The following is a 23,178-nucleotide window of genomic DNA, read 5'->3' on the forward strand; positions in this document are numbered from 1 at the left end:
CTACTAGCTTTATCAAAAGCTAAGCCTGGCTACTAAGGCAGTGTCTGAATATACTCTAATTTTCTGGACAAATCACTATCATTGTGAAACTTCCTCAGCAATTAGATTTGCAGTCGGCTCCTTAAAACCCACCATACTAAGTTTCATGTATACTGAAGGGTTATTGATAGTGTAACTCTTCAAATACAAGCAAAAACTGAATCTGGGTTTGCTTTGCCGGCTGGTTGAGGAGCTTTCCACTATTAGGATGAGCTTCTGTTTATCAACAGGTCTTAGACGCCTCAGGTCAAATGTAAACTTCCAGTCCCTAATTTTCAAGGTCTGAAACGAAGCTCAGATCACAGACATAGACTTCCAGGTCACAGACGTAGACTTCCAGGTCACAGATGTAGGCTTCCAGGTCACAGATGTAGGCTTCCAGGTCACAGACATAGACTTTCTTGAAAAACGACGTCAATCTTCCTGCAATTAAAGACATAATATAAATTCACAGTTAAAATCTGAACATTTTTTCACAATAATAAAACTATGCAATTACCAATAATCTTTGCTTTAATGACTCTCAGCCTGACCAGAACTTTTTCATACTCAGTAAGACCTGCCTAAGGTGAAACTAGTGTATGAAATGGTTTGAGACATTTCAAACGTCTTGCACGAACAGGTTTAGATGATGTTTATTTATATATATAAAACTATTTTGCATTATTTGAATACCTAACTCCCAAAGAGCAGCATCTAGCTAAACACTACAATGGAATAAAGAACAGTTTAACTAAAAGATTTATTTCCCTAATATGCAGGAAGCCTCAATCTCCCAAAATTTATTTTCCCAATCTCAATTCAACTTTACTTGCATGTAAGATTGGGTGGTGCAATAATTACATCTAACTTTATTCCTAAAAGGGAACAGCAATGAATGTGTTGCATTTATAATAGGTGCAGGCCAATATTCAACCCCTTGTCTCAATGATTGTTTTACATTCTATTACAGATATACTGCACAGTTGAGGTAAGGGTCTATGGACGGTAAAAACACCCTGAATACTTCTATATAGAATTTCCCACCTGGGAACACTAATGTGGAAAGCAACAGAATCTAGGTAACATAATAAAAGGAGTCATTTTTAATTTTATAGAGGAGGCTGGGTTTTCCTTAAAATATATAATTTTGTAGTTGGTTTATATAGAGAGTAATAATTGTATGGTAAGCTATAGTAGTTCTCAGGATAAATTTAATGGGGTTTTCCATTGTGGTACCCTTCCCCAACAACCTTCCTCTTTTATATATGAACTGACTGCATACAGGATGACTTGATATAAAACATGGTCTCTGCAGAGAAATATGATTCTCAGCTGCCTAATTTTTTTATGGAAATTCTCTCTCAAGATGAAAGAATAACTGGATAAGGGCAAAATATTCTTCACAGAGTCTCGTACATATTAGTTTAAACACTTAGAACCACAGTTTGAACTTTAAAATAACAATAAGACTAAAGGTAAATGGTAAATTTCAAAAATCCCATCAAAATTCAATAAAATTAGTAAAAAAAAATCTTATATCTGAACACTTACTGTTTTAAATTGCTTGTACCAAGAAAAGTGCTTCTCATACACAAAATGTGGCCTAAGATATCCTTAAACATACTAATTTTCCTAGCAATGGTCTTCACATCCAGAGATAAATACTACCTACAGTTAGTGAGATATGGCACATTCAAATACATAAAGAGAAAAAAGCAATTGTGCTTTGTTAATTAACCACATTATTTGGACAAACCTCCATCCATATAGGCCCACCCTTGATAACTAAGGTGTAGGCCAGGCAGAACAATGAATATTAGGAGTTCATATTCAAAGGAACAATGCATTTATGTCAGTTAAGTGACTAATGATACTTAACATGTTGAAAGCTTCATTACATACAATTAAATTACTATGGTACTCAACATCTTGAATGTTCCGTTCCATACATTAATTCCCTCTCTGAACTTCTTGTACTATTTTTAAACACATGATTGACTTTAAACTACAATTTTAGAACCAATGAAACTAACAAAATATTCTATCAAATGTCTAATGACATCATAAATTTTAATTCTAATTGGCAATAAAAAAAATTAATTAAAAAACAAGTACTAAAGATGCTTCCCATTGGAAATGGCTCTACCCTGTAACCAGCCACCCACCTGCTTAACAAAATATGACCAGGTGAGCATAATGTTAATAAAATAAAGTACTTCAGGTATTAGCAACAGACACTGCCAGATAAAGTAAACCTTTATGTAAATAACCCTTGTGAAGTAATGAATCTGAATTATAACTACTGATCAGGTAGCAGAATGTAGAGTTAGAAATGATAAAATGAGAGATATTACAGAAGTTTATCCACAGACAAGAAAATGGTGGCTTGGATATGTCCTCCACATCAACCCAGGAAGAATGGTATGTGACAGTCAGCTGAGCTCATGTGGGCACCAGAAGAGTTTGAACACCCAGAGATATTTAGATGCTTCTATGGGACAAGCCTGAAAGGCCAAGAACTTGCCAACAGAATGCCAAGAGAAAATAGATGGAGGAAAATGAAGAGTGAATAATAACAGGGTTAAATTGACAAGCACACGAAAACAACAATTCAAGCAGAAGAAATTGCCAGTAAAGTTATACCTCATCCCACTTCAATCATGTAATGAATCTTGTATGTAAATACATCCCACAAACAAAATGACTAGATCCAAGAATAGGAACTACTTCAAAGGCCTAAACTAATCAGATGTCTACCAAACAAACAAGCATTTAAGAACTACAGGCCACGATTTTGCACTTTATGACTGCAGTGGGCACAACTGGGCACAACTGAGAAAACTGCCCAAATCCACATTTTGCCCTAAAAGGGTAATGTTTTGCTAATCCAAATTATAAGTATTATTGATCAGACAGCAGGAGAGTGATTAATAACGACAAAAGGGAATTATAAAAGTTCCATGTGTAGGTAAGTTAATGATAAGGGGAAGCTGGCAATGGCTTGGATATGGTTGACAAACAACCAGAGGAGAATAATACGAAGCAGTGTTTGCTGGGCTCCTCTGGTCCCTAGAAGCTTGGGAGCCCAGACCTACTTGAATGAGAACTATTAGGCAGGAGGCTGGAGATAAGTAGAGATTTGTAGATGTGAAAGCACGAGAAAGATACAGAGCAGTGGAATTTCAGGGATCCTTTCTACTACACTTCGTTGGAGGCAATGATGACGATGACACTTGACCAAAATAAGACAATCATTTCCATGGAACAGGCCTGAAAAGCAACTGGCTCGCAAAGCTTCCACAGAACAGATGTGATTCAAGAGAAAACAGACCAGAAAATGACCAGTGATTAACAATTATGGGTAAATCAACCAATAAACTTATATGCAGACAAAAACTATGCAAGTGAATGGTGGAGCAAGAGCCTCTTAAAACTCAGGAACATCAGTAACAATAGCACTGCTAAGAAGAAAATTCCGTGGTAGTATGACAACAGAGCACCTTTGCATAATACTAACCTTTCACATGAAGACAACACTGGAGTCATTCTTTACACTAAGGGGTTGTCTCTTAACAGCTGATAACCAGTCCCTCTTGATGTCAGGGCACAATCTCCTCAGCCTGTCCCATTTGATCTTCAGTCAACAGGACACATTCTCCACTATCTGATCTCTCTGGCATACCTCCCATCTTTCAGACTGAAACATAATTAGAAAAATAACAGCACAATTTGCAAAAAGTATAGAAAATTTAACAATGGATTTCAGCACTAACAGAAACTACCTTAGGTTACGCCTGGCAAATTTGCTACTGGATATCAAACATTTACAAGCACCAAAAATGATAATGTAATTCTACTCCAGTATTTCCCTAGGAAAGGCAGCTCTTAGTCATCCCAACCAGAACTTCACTCCTAACCCATTTGGCAGGTATAACCCCCAAACAACATGGCAGGAGCCAAAAGTGCTAACTAAGTAGCAGAAAAGGAGACAAAAAAATAACTGGTGTTGCTTGCTGATGCCAATGATGTCAGAGTTCAGTGCCAGGCAGGTTCATGTTCACTGAAACAAGTAGTTATGTTGAGATGGAATGGTCAGGCTGACATTTCTCTGAAGTAGCATACCTATAAATACACCTGTTCCAGCTACAACAAAGATCATACTGAATAATAAAAACTATAACTTCACCATACCTTTTAAACAAGAAATACTGAGGCTTAAATGGCAGCATCCAAGTATCCAGTTTTATCTAAACCTGTTGCCAATTTTAGGTAGGGTACAACAGTTCCTAAAACTGAAGATACTACAGCACCTTGGTTTATGCCAGCCAGCAACCATAATACTTGCCACCTTTCACTTTTGTTTTAGTTAATGTTTATGCCTTCTGTTTGTGTTTATGATATGTACAGTCTTTTGTTTATGTTTTATGTTCATTCCCAAGGGACTGGTACTAAACACAGCGGCTATTTTGAACTTAAACTGATAGCTGTCGAACCAGAGGGGAGCAGAAGTAATCTTCAGCATTAGGCTACCTACTTCCTCCCTGAACTTGCCTCCAATGTGACATAGCACAAAAAGAATGATTGGGGTGAAATTATTCCATAGTGTTAGCCTAGCCTACCAAATTTTGTCTGAACTGTCACTTATCTGGTAAAGGCAAGCGATCTACACAGGTCAGGGGTCGCTCATCTAGCCTAGGCTGTAAGTACTTGACTGAAGAATCCTCGTAAATATAAGTCACAGGTAAATAAGTCACAGAAAAAAAGTCACAGGAAAAATAGTCACATTAATCTTTCCTAGATAATGACCCCCAAGGGTTTTAACCCAGTGTATCCACCTTTGACCTTATGTTTATTACATTTCAGTGGATTATACAACATGAATAAAAGGCTGCCATCACTCTTAAAATCATGGCTTTAAAAATACCGTTCTACGATCTTTATTTGAAAAGCCTTGGAGTTTTCTCAGAAAAATCCAAATATTTCGCTGTACTGTACACCAATTATTGTGTTTTCCCTGACTTATTACTACTTCCAATTAAAATACACACATGGATTAGTTTAAATTATTACTTCAAATTACACAAAGCTTCTTTATCTGTTCATGTTTATATTTACCCGTCTTCAGTTTTACATTTTTCTTAATTGCTAATGAATATTTACAACATTAATGCCCTCCTTGCATGCATTTACTGGTAAACAAAACAGCTTTGGCTAATTCACAGTAGAAATCCTCAATTTTGCTTGATATTAACCTGAATTACTCATTTGTTCAACCAAATAGGCTTTGCCCTGACTGGACCTACGATGAATAACCGTAATTACATATTAAAATTCAATTACAACGGTAATAATTACGATTAAAACAGTAATAATTATGATTTCTCACCTGGAAAATGTCACCATGGAGTCTGGAGCAAGTGTCAGGTTGTCAGCTGTCACCTTTCTCCTTCAGCAATGACATTTGGGAGAGTTGTCAGTTCGTATTTTTACTCTTTCACTAAAAGCGTATATGTTTACGTGTATGAGCGCGAGCGCAAGAGCGTGCAACGGCGAAAATATAAAATAATTGTATAATGTAACATATTCTTAGGAAATTTCATTTAAATAATTTTAAATGTAAAGCAGATTATGCTGACCTTTAAACACTTGTTGGCAACTCTCATTCGAACTTGCACAGTGGTTCTGTCAGTCAAACTGGACTTATATTTTCGACTTCAATTAATCTCTCTGTATATAATTCTCTTCCTTAGACACACTTAATAATAATAATAATAATAATAATAATAATAATAATAATAGGCCTACTCCAGAGAAATGCAGTAACCCCTCTATGGTTTTAAGCACTCACTGCAACTAATGAAGACTCGTATAACTTCATCCGAAGTTTTTGCTATAAATAAATAAACCTCTCTTGTCAGTTGTCTTTTTAAAATAAATAATAAGCAAGTAATTTCCTTGGATAATTATAGTTTTCTCGAGCTGGTATCAATTTACTTTTCTCTCAAGTTGCACTTTGACTTAATGCTACTCAATTAGTGTTTCAATCGTAAACACGTACAGAGCAATGCAAATAAATAATGTCTTATGTTGCTTCAAAGAATCTTCAAATACAGAAAAAAGTTTCACTGATGGCAGTTTAATATGGAACCAGGGAACACAATACACAATAATCACATTCAATGTTTACTTCACTATAAAATAGACACTATTAGTCTTCATTCAATGTTTACTTCACTATAAAATAGACACTATTAGTCTTCATGGCTTTTCAACAATGTGATGATTTTCTCTGATAGGATGAGAAAAATCAGTGTAAATTAGAGCTCATTCTCCCACTGTGCAATTCATTAGGACTAGGCGTCCTATTATTGACAGTGGCACTGTGCAAACGAAGCCACTTGAAGATTAGTAGGCTACCATTTTGCCTTTTTAGGCATTGATTTTACCAGTCCTGTCACTGGCTCAGTAAAATCATTGCTCTGCAGGTGGCGTGGGTTATATGCATTAGTGTACAGTCTAAAATCTGCTGCACTTTATAGCAGCCCATTGTGGTAGCCTACTCTATGGAATGCAAATTTCCTTTACAAAATTTGATAACCACTACGAATGTAGTTCTCTATAACAAAACACATTTTACTTTAATGATCAACTAATACTGTATACTAATTTGCTAAGAATGTGAAGGTATTTCATGTGAAAGCACAGGCTCTTTTTATTATGCTAAGCAATTTGCAAAAATATGACACTATCACTTACAAAGTACTGTATATCAGGAGAAACTGGTCTCTGCCCCATAATACACTGATCCATCCTTTACAGACAAATAGTCTCTTAATAGAATAAAAAAATGTTACCAACTTGATACAGAGCAGCCAGTCTTACCTTTTCAAATTTGACATCAGAGACTTGAAGCATAGGAATATGTTCCAATTCTACACAACGCCCACCTGATAAATAGTTAGCATAGATCATAGTCTTGCCAAACACACGTTTCAAAATAATTTTTTCACAAGGTTGGCAATCACTATGTACAATAAATTAACGCTTTACCAAACAGTGTACACAGTACAAATCTTCTCAAACCCATATATATTATGCTAACAATGCAATTGTAATTTTAGCATAACGAGACTCAGATGTCTTGGATACAATATATAGCTGTTGGGTTGCCAAGATGAATCAATGCAGTATCAAAACCCGTCATTCATCAGGTAGTGTTATACTACTAAAGATTTGACTCACAGCCTTTCAAATGCTAATTGATGCTCATCCTCCCAACTGTAATTTGTAAAGTTTGAGCAACCCTATTAAAATAGGAGTTTTGATTTTTTTTTTTTTAACTGCCCTCTCAATCTATACATCAGTCAACAGTCTATACTGTGTTCCATAAAAAAATGAAATCCTTTATCTCTTGTACATTCTAGGTATCAAAAATTCCTTTCTCCAAATACAACTTGCACTCTTCCTGAACACTTCATTACAACACTTGCTACATTTAGCAGGCTACCAAATTAACCCCTACACTCCTTTGCTTTCATTCTGGTCTTAAGTGACTGTCAGTCCTCTCCTTAACTCCATTCTCTTTCCTTTTGGACATCTCTACCTCTCCGGATCAGCCGAGACACTTTTCTTTGTACTCCTTAGTCGTTTCTACCATGAAACCATTCATTGAATCAACTCGTCAGCCCATGGCTGCATTACTTTCTGCCCACTACTCGTCATCCATCACCACTTCTCTCTCTTCTGACCTCTGAGCAAGGCCTATGAGAACCCAGACTTGTGATAAGTGTTGTAAACTAACTGATAATAAACAGTTCTTCAGAATTGCTTCCTCTTTCAGATAACCATTGCACAGCGAGCAATATGCTCTAGCATATGGTTTGCTCACTGCATGAAAACAACACATTTGAAAGCATAAAAAAAATCAATGACTGCAGTTTTATTTCACATTACATGTAGTGTTTCCTGTACTTTAGAAACTACAATTGCAAAATGTGATTACAAATCACAATAAAAAATACCCAAGAAAACTGGTTTAAAATTTTCAAAAAAGCTTCCTTGAATAACTAAGTGTTTGCACTTAAAACCTTTCTTTCTAGACATAACCGACAAGGATTGAAAGACAACTACAGAGACATAAATGCTTTATTATTATAATAAAGACAATGAATAAGTTTTACATGTTATCACAAACCTCACATAATGACTACAGCATTAAATGCCTTTCCTTATCTTCTCTGTGAGGGAACTTGCATGCATAGGCCCCTTGTAAATACACAGTACTGAAGGTCCTCTCAATATTTTATGCCATTCACACACAACTTTCACTCCTTGTACTTTATCCTGCGCATTTCTGAGAACTTAAAACCAGCAAATATAATCATCATCTGCGGAGTACCCTGATAAGTGAAGGGAAGAGGAATGCCTCTTACTTCTTTACTAATGTATTTTGATTCAGAGAGGAAAACGAGTCGACTTACGTTTATCTGCATATTAGCGAGTAAAGTACACTGTCGTATAAACCAAGAGTATACAAATAAAGGTGGCTAAAAAATATCTAAATCTGAATATATAAAATACGTAACTGTAATTCCTAAAACTACACACCAAGCTATTGCAATTATAAAAATTAAGGAACGTAACAATACCTCTTTCTCAATCACCGCACTTGAAATTTAAACACCTGTCAGAGGACCAAATACGTACTGCACCACTTTCAACAAGACTTCCCGTGACTGAAGACATTTAAATCTATGAGACTGTGATTTTGACAATTGTATTTGATGTGCACTTTGTGCCTGCTTGTGCTACAACCCTGAAATGTACGTTTAAATTGCATATTGTAAATATAAATGGTTTTTCTGGTTATACTGTACTTTGGAATAATGCAAAAATAATTATCACCCCACCTTGCCTGACAACATTCCACGCACCCGGCTACATGTCATACCTATAATGGTTTCCTTAAAATAATCTCTATTCCTTATAGAGATACATGGCACTGATTTCTCTCTCTCGAAGAGGAAGATAGACTACTCCTACAAGATACCATAGTCACCAAAAAAAATGAGTCAAAATCAATGCCAAAGGTTACTAGAGGAAGAACCAATAATCATTACTAAAATACTACATGAAATTTTCTAATGCATAATCGCCGAGTTAAATAAAGGATTTTCATGGAAACTTTTTCTTACTGAAAGGGACTAGAAAAAAATCAACAATGCCCACATCTCATAATTACCGTAACTCAACTACTGTACTTTTAGATTATCTACAATACTGTAATAACATTTGAATTTCATAACTTCTTCAATTAACCCAATTCAATTTTAATCCTGTATTACATATTTACATAGACTGTATTGGAGTAAAGAAAAACCAAGTTCAAGCTGCCTCGCCAATGCTTCGACAACACGGTCCGTTGCAACTCAGGGAGACCAAACATTGACTGGCAAAGTTAAAGAAAAGAAAAAAAATTGCAGAGTATATGGAAGTTAAATTTAAAGGTCAGGAATATTGTGATCCATAAACTTAACGAGTGACGATGCCATGTGCTTCATCATGTGTTTGTAAACAAACGACGGCATGACGGTGACCGTGACGACTTGTCCGCACTCGCTGATGATGGCAGAGAGTTCCTTGTCCTTCAGACCCACTACGTTCTGTCCATTTACCTGGTGGATTGGAAATGTTTATTACAGTATCGATAACTGCGTGCTATATAGAAGAGGATGAAAATACACAAAGCAAGTGATTATTTCTCTTCAAAGTAGAAGACAGACAAAATTAACTCTACATATATTTGGCTTACTTCAAGCAACTGATGGTCCACAAGGAGACCGTTTCTTGCTGCTGACGAATCTTTCACCAGTGCCGTGATCTCGCCGTCTCTGAACTGAAAGCCAACGTGGCCGGTGCTGTCTTTATGCAGGGTCACTGAACGTTCAAATGGCCTGGAAATTTAACAGCATGAATAAAAATGAAATTCACTTCTTAAATCTTGAGCAAATCAACAAGCTCTTCAAATTGGTAATCATGGATTTTTTCCTTACTCCCAAGCTACAACATTCTCTTCCTACTTATATTTCCCAAAGTATTACAACCTCCCATTACAAAGAAGGTCTAAAGTTCCCTTCAAGATTAACCTCAGATCTACCTTCCCCGTCTTTTAGTTAAGCCTGGACTCCATGTGGGCACCAAGATACCCATCCATTTAGTTTCTTCATCTAAATTATATTCCTACTGATACCCACAAACTGAGGAATGGGAAAACGAAAGAAAACCTAACCAAACCACAAGTTCCACACAAGAAGAGCTACCCACCTGTCTCTCACAGCCAGATGAATTCCATTCGAGGAGCACTTCTTCAAAATGGCATGCACTTTGTCCATGGAATAACCAGCAACAGTCTCCTCATTTATCTGAAGTATCTGGTCACCAAAGCGCAATCCTGAGGAAAAAATTAAACATTCACTTAGTCAATCTCCTTATGGAAAAAATTATGAATAAAATCCTGTCAGAATCATCACTAATACCACATTTCACATTTTTTGTGTATGTAACACATTCGGGCTACCATTAAAGTTGGGAATTTTCATCTTATATTGTACTTTTCAGTTGCGTTTAACTTTAAAAGAGAACATAAATAGGGTCAATCCAGAAGATATTCTGTTCAATGCTGGCCATGGTCAAATACTATTCCATTTGGGTAATTTTTCTATCAAATTATTTATGGCTTAAAACACTACATGTTCTTTGGACAACTTGAATAAAATGGACACTAAACATCCAAGTTTTTTCAACTTCTCTTAGAAAGAGCTTTCAAACTCGTAAATAGAAACGCACTGAAAAAAGCTACTTACCAGCTAATGCAGCAGGAGAGTTCTTCTTAACAAGACAGACAAAGACGCCCTTGTTGATGGCCTTAACACGCATTCCCACTTTGCCGTCCCCATCTTTGCACAACGTGACCTGCAACGCAGTTTCTAAATTTGCTGATGCAGAACAAGCCGCAGATTTAGGGGAACAGCCCAACCAAAGTCACTAACGACAACTTACATGACTACTGATGAACTGTTTTCATTAACTCCTGAATGAACTAAAAACAATCCTAACGCTGGAATGTGAATTTCAACACTTATGAGTAAGGGACCAAACTGTCAATTAATCCGAGGAGACAACTAACTCAAACATTTTGACAATTTAGCTACTGTAGGTGATACGGAACTGCTAGTTGTCATGGCCTACCACCAAAGGGCCTGTTCACTGAGTTAATGAATAAAAATTTCCAGGTTTTCAGAGAGGAAATATAAAATAAAAACATGACCAGAGTGAGGTATCTAGTATCTCAAGTCTTCTAAGCCCCGTGGTTTAAATTAAAACCACACACAAGCAAAATACTATGTCTCCTGTATAGTTGCTAAAAAATACTGTAAATTTGTTCCAATGCTTGTACCTTTAATAAGCCACACATACAGATAGTCTACACTATGCTACAGAAATACTATCAGAGAAACCCCCTGTTGTATTTGTGTTAACAACTACAAAAAAATTATGAGATTTCAGTACAAGGATTTTTGCAGTTCCTTAAACCCAAGCAGCAATGCTTTTTCATTCACCAAGTACAAAATTTACTTTTATTAAAAAATCTAAGCTGATAAATTAAAATGTTATAACCATTCAGTTAAAACGATGCGATTAAAATTATTTTTAATTTCCCACTGCATGCTCAACTCTTCAATATATGACAGATGAACTTAGATACACCAACCAAAGCTTTTGCAAGGTCAGGAATATCACTCAACATCTTGATAAATAATGAAACAATACCTTGGTCATAAGGCAGAAACAGATAGCAAACTTAGTACCTGATCTGTCAAAATTTTAAGCCAACCACAGTGGCTCACTCACCTCTCTGATGGCAGTTAGTCACTTGAGCTCTCTGTAGACCTGCAGATATCCCAGATAGAGGGGCCACAATTCCTGATGGCAACTGCGCCGGGGGAAGACTGGGTGTAGGTACAGCAACGGTGCCCTGGTGATAATGAGATTATGTCATATGGACTTCAAAGGCTTATGAAAACCAAACCTTCAATCCCATAATGATTACATTTCCGGCAGCCCGACAAACTTACAGTTTGACAAGAACAGCCGGAACCTTTCATGCACAAACCACGTAAGGTGACTAAGTTCCAAACAGTAACTGCGCCACAACGTACAAAGAGGCACAAACCACAGCAACACTTACTTTCTGACACTAGTACATTTAATTATCATGCTTCACCTTCTAGTTACGTCAAGATGCTTATGAATTGTTGTTTAATAACTATTTCAAACAGAGACTACACCTAACAAAAAAAAAAAAAGTATTACACGTGCTCAACTTCTGAACTGCAATCTTTTGCATGGAATCAGGCACATAACCAGATGGAATAACAAGACAATATTTCTTACAGAATGTAAAACCAACTTGAACTTGATGAAAACACCCTAATTCATGAAAAAATTAGCAAGACAAAAAATTGTTACCTGAAACTATATCTTGCAAACTAGCAATTTTCACTACGAAAGAGAACCTAAGTGTCTGACATACCAGCATAAACACGTCGACTTAAACAGTCCATCAATCATGCAAGTCTGAGTTCTCCTTACTGGAATCAACTTTTTCATGTTTATGAAAGAACACACACCTGAAACTTCAGTAATATTTAAATTCTATGTTTGAACATTTTTTTTTCTTATGCTTCTCAAACTTTTTTCAGTTCCATACACAAATAAAAGTATACTTAGAAAACTCCAGAGTTAGTAAACATGTCCACAATTCAGTTACTTAAGACTACAAGACATTAACATGCTAACAGCATGCTTATGAAATCACGTAAATGTACTGAAATTGAAAGAACACCACAAAATGTAACCTCGTTGATGGTACTACATTATAAGTTTAAAAATAAACCACATATAGAATAATTATTTTTCATGCACAGCAGGCATATAGATACTGATAGGTCTGACTACTGTAAAAACATGCAAAATTAAACTCATGCAAAAGAAAACCAGACCGTTACCTTAGTCTTCATTCCAACCAAGAATTTTTCAACAAATATAATCTTGAAATATTTTAATGGTAACTTTAACATCTACTATGAAGACCCTATCATTAAATATACAAGGTGAATATGCAAACTATAAGTCTGATTAAAGACTAGACACATATACAAAAGTTTTCCTACAGGAAAGGCACGATTCTTTTAAAATAACGAAACGACTTAAAATTTTCAATGTATACCAATTCCCAAGTTTGCAGAGAAATCTCATCATGATTAAAGTCAAATACTGCAAGCAAAATCATTTCTAACAGCAATAAGACATAGCCTAAAATCTTTCAAACCTTTCATCAACAGAGATTACTTCTTGCGAGGAAATTTGTTATCAATCAAAAGTTACAGCTTAAATAAGAGCAGAACTACTTTAAAAAAAAAAAACCCTAGACATTAATCGTAATCCATCCCTAACACAATAAACAAATGACAAATAACAGAAATGTAGAATATCAAGTTACTTCCTATCTGTAGGAACCTTGTATAATATCTGTGCAACAGGTGTAAACATACAATCAGGATGAGAGTGTAGGTGAACTGTGTTTTCAGATACTGTGATAAGGTGCATATTAAGTGTCACAGTGGATTAAACCATAATTACAGGTATAAATGCACTTCATGATAAAAGTTCAGAGACAACTTCTCTGAAGTTACAGTACCTGATCAATAGTGCTCAAGAGTTCAACGGACAATGCCAACACCCTCAGTTGGACATTTAATTAACCTCACGGCATAAAACTCTACAACAATCATACTTTTACTTCAGGCTGGTTCCACAAAACACCTTAAACCTGACGGGAAGCTACTTACCGACTGCATCACCGCGACGGGCAGGTACTCGGGCATGTTAGCGGCAATTATCTCATGCGTGAACTCCAGCCCCATGTAGTCGCCTAGAGCTGGGTACAGGTGGGCCAAGTGGGACTGCACGAAAAATAAAGTAAACAAAAACATAGAAGCTGCTAAAGAAGTCTACGGCTGAACTATTTGAAGAAAATAAACAAAACAAGACTCTGATTAAGTCCAGTCAGCCTGGTCACGTATCTTGAAGCCAATTTTTTCTTTCTACAGAAATCTGGGGGAAGATGATCTTCCATCCTAAGTCTCTAAGCATAAGCTATCTCATATAACCTTGGTAATCACAATAAATTTTGCCTATGAACTTTCACAAAGCAGAAGATTATTATGTCATGAAATAGTTTGACGAAAATAAAAATCGTGGCAAAGCAACCCAACTAGGAACGAAACGAAAAGGGAAACGAACTAAAAAGCTGGGGCTGGTGACCTACTTTACACCTATTAAGGTGTTCTAACAGCATACAACAGGGTAATCCTGTACCACAGGTGAACAATATAGAATACAATAACACAGAATCAAGTGTGGCTATCCCTCTAAACATAACTGTCTGGATGGTAATGAATAATTTGAGTGAAATTATTATACTCAAACACTTGAAAAAGAAGAAACTGCTGTAATGTGTACCACAGGTGAACAATATAGAATACAATAACACACAATCAAGTGTGGCCAATCATCTAAACATAATTGTCTGGATGGTAATGAATAATTTGAGTGAAAGAAACTGCTGTAATGTGTAAAAGAAGACAATCAGATTTGAAAGGCCACATGTTTCCTGAGTTAATTGCTAGGTTATGCCATTAGCATCTTACTTTCCAGGTATCAAACAGTGTAAGAGAAGCTAGTAAAATAAAAAACATGTAGCACCTATGACCAGTGGTCAGGGAATATCTATAAAAAGTCTCTACATAAGTAAAACACAACTGGATGAATTTGGCAATACCAGAACAAAACTCAGCTACAACAATGTCACAGGTCTCAAATTAGCCCACAATCTAATAGAACACAACTTCACCAAACTGTGGTCTAGTGGAGCACATCAACGAAGTACTTTATAGAAAAAAAAATTATAATATTGGTAAACGTTTCCTTTAAGACAGATTTTACAAGCCAACTCATTTATTTGTCATAATGCTATGCTGTATGCAAAACACCAGTGCTTGATTTGACTACCATATTATAGAATGAATCCAGTGCTTTACTAAACTTCAATGCTACCCAAGTTGAAGGGGAAGGTTTGTTATACATCCACCTGGCTTCACTGGTTTTTCTGGGGCCAGTAAATCATAAGTTGACTGTAGGTTGTATTTTCATCATACATAACACGATTGGTATGATTATAGATAAACCTAGTGACATATTCAATTACTTGGTGCTGTATGAAGCTTTAAATTCAAAGTGGCTTCATTCACTAATGACAGAAGATTTTTCAATTTAAGAGCCCAAAAAAAAAAAAAATTTAAAATACAAACACAAAAAAGGAACATGACATACGAAATAACTTCGCTTCCACTTTTAGTTTGTAGATTAAAATATCACCAATCTAATTACAGAGAGCAAATTAGTATCTGGGTTACCTTAAGCAAAATCAAACTGGCTTCAAAAAAAAAAAAAAAAAAAAATCATGGGGGACAGTTTAAAGACAAGAAAAAGGACAGTGAAAACATGATGTTCTCTGCACAGGCACTGCTCAGTCAAACTTCCACTTTTATAAACAATCTTAAGCTAGGTGGTTGAAACGGTAATCTTAAGCGGGGGAGATATATGCAAAGGAAATAAAGCAATACCATTTGTGAAGAGAGAAAACAACTTACCTTATTTTCAGACTCTGGGGGGTGAAGGGGGTAGGGGGGTAGTGCATGCTGAGTGGGGGGTGCCGTTGCCGCCCCTCCACCAGAGTTAGCCATCTGACTTGCCAGCTGGACCTGAGCCTAAAAGAAGGGTCGGTGTGAATGAACGATTCTTGAGAATGGGAAATGTATATAAAAGATTTTTATAGACACCACTCTACTTATAGTGGCTTAGTTACTGTACTCTTCATGCCTATTCAAGTACTGCACAGTACGATATAAAATCAAGACAGTACTGTGTGGTTTTTCATCCTATAACACAATACACTGTACATACTGGCGTGTGAAACAAAATCTGAACTTACGGATGGCAAAGGGGAGCACTCTGAACACAATTCTATTCCGCAATCTGGTTTGTTTTTATCTCTGAATGTTTGTAAGTTGAATGTTCATGAGTAGGGTGGTGTCTATATACAAAAAAAAGGTCTTCCTTGTTTCTTAATTCAAAGGAATGTACTCTACGTCACATAAGAGCGCTTTTTAATATGGTTATTATGATAAAACTTCAATACACAACACTGAGCCTTTCACCCTCCAAAATAACAAAAGGTACAGTAGAATTTTCTCGAAGATACAAAATGCTATGCAGTCCATACTCATGAAATGACAAGGTGCAGTGCATCTGAAGTACAGTATTCCCTTTAACTAATAAATGACTCTTGATTGGACAGGTTACCGAAGGGTCACATCTCACAGAGGTCTAAAGGAAAATAAAACGAAAGGAAAGGAAGAGAGAGTGCACTGTATTTAAGGATGAACTCCAGTCATTGCTGCAAAGGCAGCTATTTAGCATTATAAGGAAAAATCATGAGATTGTGGATAGTGGAAAGGACGCCCTAACCGAAAAGTTATAATGGACCACAGCCTGAAAGTTGAAAGATAAGAAAAACCAATGTATATGGGAGAGAGCAAGTTCCCTAACTGGAAAACAATGATCAAATTAGCCCATCATATACAATCAGTGATCAAATCAGTCACCTTGGAGCTGTGGATCTGTAAAAGAGTTTATGGGAATCTAGCCAGCTTTCCCAATATCCAAGGCTATCTCACAGACAAGGAAAAAACTTTTTTAACTACATATAGCAATTGTTAAAACATTATCTTCAGAAAATGATAAGATTGATGCCACAGGAGAAAGATTAGCTTAATTTGTAGGTGAATTCTATCTCGTCATGGGAATAGCCACAGGACAACGTATCAGGCTCCGAAAAGGGGACATACACATCTGTATGAGCAGCCTTACTTCAATTTTAACAGAAAAAGGGACATACACATTCAGTAAATTCCCTCTCAAAACGGCCTCCATGAGCAAATCAAGAGACAGATTATCCTTCCAGTGAGCCAAAGGTCAACATAAAACAAGCGACTGCAATGAACTGGGACGATAAGCCCTGAACCCAGTATCGTACTTTTCAAAATTCATGCCATGTCCAGAAAAAAAAAAAAAAAAAAAAAAACACAGTTGTTTAAAAATCTGGACATTTCTATCACAAACACTTTGTATTCTCTCTGAGAACTTATTTCATTAGCCAAGTGCATAAATATTTATGTATCACACCCAGTATCTTGAAAGGAATGGAATACAGAATTTCGGCCAAAGGCCAAGCGCTGGAACCTATGGGGTCATTCAATCCTAAAATGAAATTGTCAGTGAAGAAGGTTTGAAAGGTGAAACAGGAGGAAAACCTCGCAGTTGCACTCATGAAATAACGGATAGGAGGATGGAAAATTAAGATATAAGAGAATAGGAAAGGAGGTACAGTAAAAGGAATGAAAGGGGTCGCAGGTAGGGGCCGAAGGGACACTGCAAACGACCCTAAGTAATGCCTACAGTGCAGTGCATGAGGTGCACTGACAGCGTTAACCCTCTATTGTACGATCTATAAAGTGCATAAACATCTGTTATACACTGTAAATACGCAATACTTAAAACTAATACGTAGTTTGGCTACTTAAATTCTTACCTTCCCCAGCTGGTCCACCTTCATATCCTCCAACGACGGGTACAGACTCATCTTGGCCTGAGAAAACAAAACGCAGCAATAAATGCCATGCCAAGCTGGTCTGACGTAAGCTTCACTTCCACAAACACCAACAAAACAAGGAAATGTCATGAAAAATTAAAATAAAACTGTGTATCGTTATATACTGTACAGTTGACTGTTATATTACAAAACAGCACACACTTTTATAACGTCTAATCTATGGTGTATTGGATATATATTCAAAAATTCATGTACCCATAACCCTTATAATATGCTCGTTCCTCGAAGGTTGAAAAAAAAATCAATCAAAATTTCTGACGATACCAAACAACTACATTCAATTCCTGTATTCTGTGCCAGAGAACAGCTGCAAAGAACCTACTACAGTAGGTTCTAAGGGAAATAAACCCCTTGGAGGACAATTACCACCTGAAAGTTCGCTGAAGCAATGAATGAACAATGTTGTTGAGAGTAGACAAGACCAACAGTCAAATCAGCCAATCTGTTTATGCTTTAGCAAATATCATTCATAATCATCAAAAATATGAGGGAATTACTAACACCAATCACGTAATTAACATTCCTGCCAACAATGAAACTGACAAAACATTCACTTGAATATTTTTTCCAACCATACTTCATTAATTACTGAACTAAAATACAGATGTCATGAATAAAGGCATTACTTGAATTAAGATAAGCCAAGTGATTCCTGGTACAGTATCACAAAAATATGTGGCGATAATGACTGCTCAATGGAGCACATTCAGAGTAAATTGGCATCTATGCCATCATCGATGTTTTCACTTCAGCTTTCCAGAAAAATTAGCACTAGTTTTAGTCTTGCTAGTACAATGATTCATTAGTATAAATGAGTCAAGCTTATGGAAAAAAAATTTGCAATGGTTACAACTACAAGAACAGTTTTTGTACATCATAATAAACCGAAAACCTGCGCGAAAATAATAGTAATTTTTGGTGAATAAGGTCAATTTAGCTCCTTTTGTCCCAGATTATGTTGGGGGACTGATATAAAAATCATGCTCAAACCAAGTCAAGAACATAAGTAAAAGCTTAAGACATTCTTCCCTTATTAAAAGTCTGTGTTCACACACACACAGTTAGGCTGTTCTGTATCGAATAAAAATACCAAAATAAAAGCTTGAAGCTGCACTAGCAGTACAAACATTGACAAGCCTCATAAATGACACTAAGAAGAAATAATCTAAATCATAATTCTCCGATATTAGGCAACCGAAACAAGTGTACCATGCCTCAGAATGCAAATAAATCATACAAAACCTTGTCAGCCATAGTAACGTAACTTAATGTCAACATAACCATGCTTAGGATAGGGTCTATTAACAAAAAACGAGCTAAACGATCACGGCTAACACGGAGCTTTCTCCAGCTGTACCGGTTGGAATGACTACACATGGAAATAAAGCTATAAAAAAACTGTAACTTGTAAATTTGAAACTTTTACAACACAACTGAACAACCTGACACCCACAAAGCACTACAATATACACAACACCCTGTTATAAATAAGTACAACCTGTTTTATACTGCTGAAGCCTTACATGTGTCAAACTTTGCGATCCACATTACGCCACATACTTCGATGACAGATACAACGCAAAATTCTAACTGACGCAATAATCTGCATTAAGGAAAACGTGGGCATATGGTGGCAATGACATGAACCACTGCTTAAGCCACCTGGCTACCTTTTTCGGCTATACCATTACTTTCATAACGTCTGACTCTTGGTTTATGACAGCCAACCTAATACTATCCACAACTTTATCCATTTATATAACGGATTACAGATGTAAACTGGTGGTCTTTCCTAGATAGTGACACACCATCTGGTTTTAACCAGGTATGTATCCACCTTTGTGACGTGTTTAGTACAGGTCTGTTGGGGATTACTGTAAAAATGTGAACAAAAGACTATATATATCATAAAGATAATGACCCCCAAGAAATATCAGTCCTAGACAACTAGCCCCGAAAACCCTTAGGGGCCACTACCTAGGAAAGATCTGGCTAGCCTAAACTCGAAGTGGTCCTTCCAGCTGGCTAAAGACAGATTTAGGGTAGTTGTTACCTTTGTTAGGAATGATTCCTACTAAAATAATTAGCTACAGATTACCCGGGGGGTGGGGGAGGGGGTTTACAGAGCAAGCCTATGCCATCCTAAGTGAAATAGCTAAGGATTTTATTTGCAAACTGGCACCAGGAAGGTCTTTGCTAATTTCTCTTGATGACGCCGAACGAAACGGTGACCAATGTATGAAACTTTAGGCTTATTAACAACCAACATATTTACCACTTTAATGCTAAAAGGATATATAAATTTTGACCTTACTCTCTGTTATTTCAAATAATCAAAATATCTACCACTTAATGCTAAAAGGATGTATAAATTTTGACTTCTTTGTCTGTTATTTCAAATATTAAGCAATTATTTAAAACTTAATGCTAAAAAATATGTAAATTTTGACCTTACTGTTTGTTATTCCAGTTAACCAAAATATTTACCACTTCCTTCAAAAAGTATATATAAATTTTGACCTCACTGTTTGTTATTTCAAATGCTTCCAGTTAGTCTACTTTACACACACAAAAAAATATATAGGCATACACTGACACTTATTCTAATTTCTCCAACCAGGAAAGGATACTTCGTTAGGTTAGGTTAGGATTTCTCTCTAGAATGATCACTATCACGCTTCTTTCATTTCTTTGATTTATTCTCTGATTTATTCTAACGATCTTTCACTTATTACACTTAGGCCTAAGCCTACAGCCTGTAGGCCTATGCATATTTATCCAGATGATTCTTTCGTCCTTTGAACGGAAACTAGGCCAAGTTTTACTTAAAAAATTGGTATTATTTGGTAGATTTAAAAAAAATATGAATTTCTTTCGAACACGCCCCATTAAATATGGTGAGAAACAAAAAGTTTTACTTCCAAAATTGTTAAGTTATGATAAAGAAAGTTAATGGTATTATTTTGGTCAATTTTTTTTAAAAATACATAATTTCTTTCCGAAGGACACGCCTTAAATATAGGCCTATGAGAAACAAAAATAGGCCTACGAGTGATCCAAAAATTGGAAATTGGTTAAGTTCATGACAAAGAATGTTAAATAGGTTAATAAAATCATTTAGAAATATATAAAAGGTGATAATATACATAAGAATCAAACATTAAAATATGAAGGCCTACTCGTACCAAAACAACCCATTATCCTATAGGCCTAAGCTGACTATATTTTCTTTGTTATCGAAGAATAGATAAATAGGCCTTTGTGAATGTAAATTTTATATAAAAAGAAATTAAATTATGAATTTTTATTAGTAATCGTACGCCGCCCCCCCCCCAAAATACACGAAGCTATGGGCGAATTATATGACTATTTTTGGATATTTAATGCTGAAATACGTCGAAATCTCTGTAATTATTTATAGAAGATGAGAGAAACAACCTCCTGCAAGAGTGTTGCACAACATGACGCAACAACGTCGAAAAAAAAAACGACGGAAAAAACAACAAAAACAAAACAGGAAGGTATAGACGTATTCTATACCTGTACACTTTCTGTCATTTAACGAACAAATACGTCGAAACCTCTGTAATTATTTACAGAACACGAAAGAAACAACCTCCCGCAAGCAGAGTCGCCCAACGCGACGCAACAACGTCGGGAAAAACAACGACAAAACAACGAAAAAAAAAAAAAATTTTCTGAGACACCACACTCGCAGCCCTTCTACGACGACACCTCCTTATTTAACGCCTCCGGGATCCTCCGGCGGCGATTCTCCCGCCGCATTCTCCTCCCCGGGGGAAGGCGGAGGCGTCGGCACTTACTCCTCCGAGGCCTCAGGTTGATGCCGAATCCGCTCAAGTGTAGGACGCCCACGACCGCGACAAGTGCTGCTATCCGCCACTTTTGTTTATCCAGAGCCATTCCTTCGAGGAGGAAGGGGTCTGTGACGTCATCATCCGGGCCTCGTTTTCGACTAACTCTCACCGATTTCGCGGCGGTTTTCGCCTTGTGCGATGGTTAACAGCCGTGAATAGGTAATGCATCTGCAGTTATAATCTATATTAATCTTATTTTTATTAAAATATTTTGTTTTGGTTGTTAATTTAATCACTTTCGTTGCTCCAGATTTATGAGATTTAGTCAAATTCACGTTATCAGGGCCGGACTAAATCTAATGAATGTCGTGACTGTTCTATCCATTTATATAACTATTAATAACCAACGAAAACCCTAAAAAAATTAACAGATCCACATAGATCATTCATATTAATCTTATTCATATTAAAACATGTCAGTTAAATTATCAAAATCATCATTCACGTCACTCCGAATTAGTGAGACTTAGTCAAATACACGTTATCAGGACCCGGCCTATTTGAACCGGGAGATGAACTCGCATGACTCACTGTCAGGTGACTGGATTTGTGACGTCACAAATGACGTAATAGCTTGCGGTTACCCTACTTCTTCTTCTTCTTCTCGAACCCATTGGCGTCGTTGTTTCCGGTACAAGATCCATAACCTACCGATTTTTTATTTTCCAAAGAAATAAAACTGATTTGTAGACATTTTTCCCCAGTGGTGGTTCATCCAAAGTGGAAATGAGTCTGTGGTCTCAGGTCTAAATGATAAAGTTAGCTCGGGAATTCAATGTTATGACAAAGGGAATTTGCAGTCATGGTCATGCCTTCGTTAGTCATTTCCGTTGTCTATTTTTTTTTATTTTTTAGTTAAGACGAGGCTCTCACAGGCCTCAAGGTCACTGACATGGGCGTGTGTCTATATATTTCAGAATGCGAAGGAGGTTCTCAGTGTCAGTGGACTCTATAAAGACAAGTGAATTTTTATTCATTGTTTGTGCAATTGTGTATAAATATTGCACTTTTAAAATACTGTATTTTTCTTCCCTTTTTCCATTACAAAAAGGTGTTACAGAATTTTTAAGTGATGCAACTTCTATCCACTTGTATAAATTGATATATATATATATATATATATATATATATATATATATATATATATATATATATATATATATATATATATATATATATACAGAGAGAGAGAGAGAGAGAGAGAGAGAGAGAGAGAGAGAGAGAGAGACCTTGTATTTGATGTAACTGACCCGGATACTATACGTATGTCTAGAAGATGACTCAGTAAGATACGACAAAAATATTTTTTTGTCAAAATCAGTCATTATGTTCTCAACTTATACATCTTTATATCCACATTTATACCACAAAGCCTGACAAAAACAACTGAAATATTATAATGCGCTGCATTTTAACATACGTCCA

General features: G+C 36.2%; 1 protein-coding gene and 1 long non-coding RNA gene across 2 annotated transcripts; both read right to left on the reverse strand.

Annotated features, from left to right (window-relative positions):
- Window positions 1-334: 334 nt before the first annotated feature.
- On the reverse strand, window positions 335-5,715 carry LOC136854758 (uncharacterized). Its single transcript, XR_010857781.1, has 3 exons — window positions 5,408-5,715; window positions 3,539-3,718; window positions 335-462 (listed from the first exon to the last, which is right to left on the reverse strand). It is a non-coding gene; the product is annotated as an uncharacterized lncRNA (long non-coding RNA).
- Window positions 5,716-8,152: 2,437 nt separating this feature from the next.
- On the reverse strand, window positions 8,153-21,471 carry LOC136854927 (syntenin-1-like). Its single transcript, XM_067131460.1, is given in 10 exon segments — window positions 8,153-9,695; window positions 9,833-9,974; window positions 10,345-10,471; window positions 10,884-10,992; window positions 11,932-11,943; window positions 11,945-12,055; window positions 13,932-14,045; window positions 15,795-15,911; window positions 17,795-17,851; window positions 21,416-21,471. Coding segments are annotated over 10 exon segments (981 nt in total). The 5' UTR covers window positions 21,434-21,471; the 3' UTR covers window positions 8,153-9,521.
- Between the last annotated feature and the right edge of the window lie 1,707 nt (window positions 21,472-23,178).

Source organism: Macrobrachium rosenbergii, chromosome 30, assembly GCF_040412425.1.
Source record: "Macrobrachium rosenbergii isolate ZJJX-2024 chromosome 30, ASM4041242v1, whole genome shotgun sequence".
NCBI lineage: Eukaryota > Metazoa > Arthropoda > Malacostraca > Decapoda > Palaemonidae > Macrobrachium > Macrobrachium rosenbergii.